Below are 3,912 nucleotides of genomic sequence, written 5' to 3' on the forward strand. Positions count from 1 at the left end.
GGGGCAGGCTGTCCTCTAAGGGGCACATTCTTCTGCCCTCAGTGCCACAGGCAGCAGAATTGAGCGGGCAGCCCTGGTCACTGGATGCCCATCTTCCCATTGGGCCTGCATGTGGAGGAGGATAGCAGCCCTTTAGCCCAGACTGCCCTGGCAAGCTTGCTGGGATGGGCAAGAGGGTTTCTGGGGGGAGGGGAGGGGCAAAGGCGTTGGAGGCCAGCTGAACCATCCAGAGAGGGCCAGAGAGTGCCCAGGGTCAGCTCTCTCACCTCCCCTGTGCTCTCTGCCAGCAGGCCCACATGGCCACCCCCTCAAGCCTCCTGCTCCAGGAACTGGGGCAGTAGTGGAGAGGATGGGCTGTGGTCATTAGGGCCTAGAAAACTTCTCTAAGTGGGGAGAGGATCCGTCCTCTATCGGAAGCGCTAGTGGGCCACCTTCCTCCCGCTCCAGCCTCAGGTCTGGGCCCCAGCTGTACTGGGGAGCTGGCTACTTCTTCCACCTGTCCTCCCGCTCCCAGAGGCTTCCTCCTCCCTCCCGCCTTGCAGAGGGGCTGGAGAGCCGGGCAGCCCCTACCTTTCTGCGTCTCTAGTTGCCTGTAGTTGGGGACTCTGTGGCTGGAGTGCGTTTTCACCAGGAAGGAGCGCGGCATGGTCCCCTCCGGAGCGGCGGGTCCTGGCGGGCGAACACAGTCCGACTGCAGGGTCCGCCGGCGCCCGCGGGCAGCGTGAGGCTGGGCAGGTGCGGGAAGGGTCAGGCTCATTAGCATAGCGCTCCACCTCCGCCAACCAGCGTCCCGCACGGGTTGGGAGGGGCCTACGGGCAGGGCGGGGCCAAGGCGTCACGCCCTGGACAGGTGCGCGGGCGGGGCGGGGCGGGGCAGGGCGGCGAGCGCGTGGCTGCCGGTGTCCTCCCCACGGGACTTCCTTGGCGCGCGCGTCGCCGAATCACACACTGATCCCTTGGGCCTGGCCACCCACTCGTGGATTAAAGGGCAGAGTTCAGCGTTGAATGGAAACTGAACTGGACTCCAGTCCACGCAATGTGGGCGTGTCGCGGAGCCAGACCTCGAGAACCCTCACCCAGGCGGATTACACCATTCCGAGACCTTTCCTCCCCACCTCCTCTGCAAACCACGTTGTAGGATTAATGAGCCCAAGCCCTGAAAGTCCAAAGCTGACCCACTGGCCAGCTGTGGTGGCGACCCTGGGGTCAGTGCCCTGGACCAGGCCAGGGACCCATGCCTGAGAAGGAATGGCCCTTCCTAGACAGGGTGAAGCCCGGCGAGCTCCCTCTCAGCAGACAATGTTGTAGGAGTTTGCCCTGTGCCTCCCCCAAAAATTCGTTTGGTTGGGACAAAGGGCACAGCCTGAAATTCTAGATGCACAGAATTCTGGCTCAATTCTGGATTCCCAGGGCTTGAGCCGTGGTTATGGAGTTTGCTAAGGGGTGAAAGGGCAGCACCTGTGCCCCTGTCCTGGCAGGCCGCTCCCCTCATTTCTTGTCCTTTAGAACCCTCCATCCTAGAAGAACTGGGGGCAGTGGTGTCTGGTGTCTGAGTCTCATCTGATGCAGGCATTTCACAACTCTAGGGTCAGGTGGGGCCACGTCTGGGCAGATGGGCACAGTGCCAGCCAGTCCCCTCCCCCACAGCCACTGGGCGTGTCTGTGGCCATGTCTGTGGCCATGTCAGGGGCCTGCCTCACCAGAGTGCTTTGACCTGAGAACCTGGTGCTCTTTGCCTTCTGTGGGCTGAGTGGGGAAGTGGAGCGACAGCAGGGGGGCCCTGCTGCACCAGCACCCCTTATGGGATGAGTATCCTCATTTTACAGATGAGGAAACCAAGGCTCTGAGGCATCAGGAAGCTGTGGGATGGGTCCGACCCACACTTCCAGCCGGTTAGACGTGCTGTGTGTGTGCCTATCTCTCGCTTGGTAAGGAGCTGTGGAAGGACAGTTGGGGGTACCCATGGAGGGAGGTGCACGTCTGTTTGGTGGCCGTGGCCTGGCACCACCCTGCAGAGCACGTGGATATCAGAGGACACAGGCCTGCCTTCTGCTCATTCACCTGTTCCTGGCCTGGCGAGATTTCTATTTATAGCTTCTCTTCCTTCTCCCAGCTCCCAGACACAGATAACACAGATCCCTGAGCCAGCCTTCCACCCACCCATAGTGTGGCCACCAGCCATGCCCTGGCAGGTTGATCTCCTAATCCCAGCTAGAGGCTCATGTTATTTTGATTCTGGACACTCTAGCTCTCCTGTGGAGAACTGCTGATATCACCTGAGAGCACTGGGAGAGCGAGGGGCCTGCCAGCACCTCTGGGGCAAGGGCAGGATGTTCATCTCCTAGGGCTGTTGCAAATAATCCCTGGAAGGGAATGAGGTCCCTGCCAACTTCCCAGAATTGTCGTTGTGGCTGCACAGACCCACTTTTCAGCTGTGACTGAAGGCTGTATCTAGGCTAGACCCAAGGAGGATCCACAGAGGAAAACCTCAGCTTCTGCCCTGTTCCCACAGGTGCAGCCCCCAGGAGGGAGGCGGCGGTGTCCATCTGCTGTATCCTCTGTTCTCAGTATGCTCCATTCCGCTCTGGGGCTTAAACCTGCACGGCCCCCTGTGGTGAGAAACACACTCCCCAGGCCCCCTGGAACCAGAGCAGGACCTGCAGGTCACCAAGGGGGATGCTTGCTTTCTTTGACATTTAGGACCTTGGGCATGACAACCTGCAGTGGACCAGGTAGCCTTAGCCTCTTCCGTTGGACAGCATCGGATGCCCAAAGTGTGGTTTTCAAATGGGGTGTGTACCCCACGAACTTCAGCGCAGCTCACAGGATTAGGGAAGAAGCTGTCACAATTCCATTTATATTAATATTTTTATCATTTTTATGTGCATGTTTCTGAACTTTCTTGGTGTGCTTTATAATGAATGGTATATTGGAAGTCTGTACACATGTATGTAGATATGTGTACATCTGTGTCATCATTGAATGCTTATTTTTTTGCTAATAGGATTTTATGACCAAAACCTTGAAACCCTCACTTTCAGCTAGACTGCAGCCCCTGAGCTAGGCCCAGTATGGCCATGTTATATCTGCAACATGCCTGCCTATGCTCAGGCCCATAGGGGGTCCAGCAGCACTTGCTGAGCGAGATGGAAAAGACTCCAGAGCCCCTGAGCAGCACAGACATCCCAGAGCATCTGCCCCATGCCCAGGGGCACTTAGGCCCTGTCTCTCTGGACTGGAGACACATGGCTGAAGGCACAAGGACCCACAGGTGAGCTGGATAGCTGGGTCTTGGCTGTGGGGGAACTTGGGCAGACGGACCCTCATGCTGGGGCAGAGGCTGGCAGCTCATTGCGGAAAGGTAGATGTGGCTGGGACACCCCAACTTGGGGCAGTCCCATGGCTATCAGGTCACAGGCTCTTGGAAAGTTAACGCTGATGCTCAAAAATCCAACATCCTGCCAGGCCTGGTTGCCCTCAGTGAAGGGAGCTCATTACTGCTGGTGGTTTGGGGTCTTGATGATAGAGGTGATAGTGGTTCTGAAGCTGGGTTTAGTGGATATAGCTGTGTGATGTGGTGGTCCTGAGAGGTGGACACGGCTTGCCCTGAGAGCCCTGTGTCCAGGTGATGCCTGCCTGACCAGCCCCCTGGCACTGAGAGCCTGAAGTGTGCCCCTGCAGCGTCCCTAGGGAAACCCAGCCTGGGCAGCCTCTGGCCCTTCAGGGAAGGTGCAAGTTCCATATACCACCACAGTGGGAAGCGGCTTTAAAGACTCATTACTCTTAGGTCCTAAACAGGGAAGGTGCTGTGAATCAGGAGGGCATTCTCTGTCCCAGATCACACCAGGCAGAAGTGAAAAGAAGGTGGGGGAGAGCAGGAGGGGAAGGAGGGGGAAGGGAGAGGGGAGGCAG

General features: G+C 58.1%; 1 protein-coding gene across 1 annotated transcript in view; it reads right to left on the bottom strand.

Moving 5' to 3' along the window:
• The window catches only part of SNAI3 (snail family transcriptional repressor 3), a 5,609-nt gene extending 4,963 nt beyond the window's left edge, over positions 1-646 (bottom strand). Inside the window, exon 1 of the mRNA XM_003800800.2 lies at positions 571-646. Coding sequence (XP_003800848.1) covers positions 571-646 — 76 coding nt within the window. The remainder of the gene's footprint in view (positions 1-570) is intronic.
• Positions 647-3,912: the final 3,266 nt, after the last annotated feature.

The sequence above is a fragment of the Otolemur garnettii genome, unplaced genomic scaffold (assembly GCF_000181295.1).
Source record: "Otolemur garnettii isolate 467f Iridium unplaced genomic scaffold, OtoGar3 scaffold00185, whole genome shotgun sequence".
Taxonomy (NCBI): domain Eukaryota; kingdom Metazoa; phylum Chordata; class Mammalia; order Primates; family Galagidae; genus Otolemur; species Otolemur garnettii.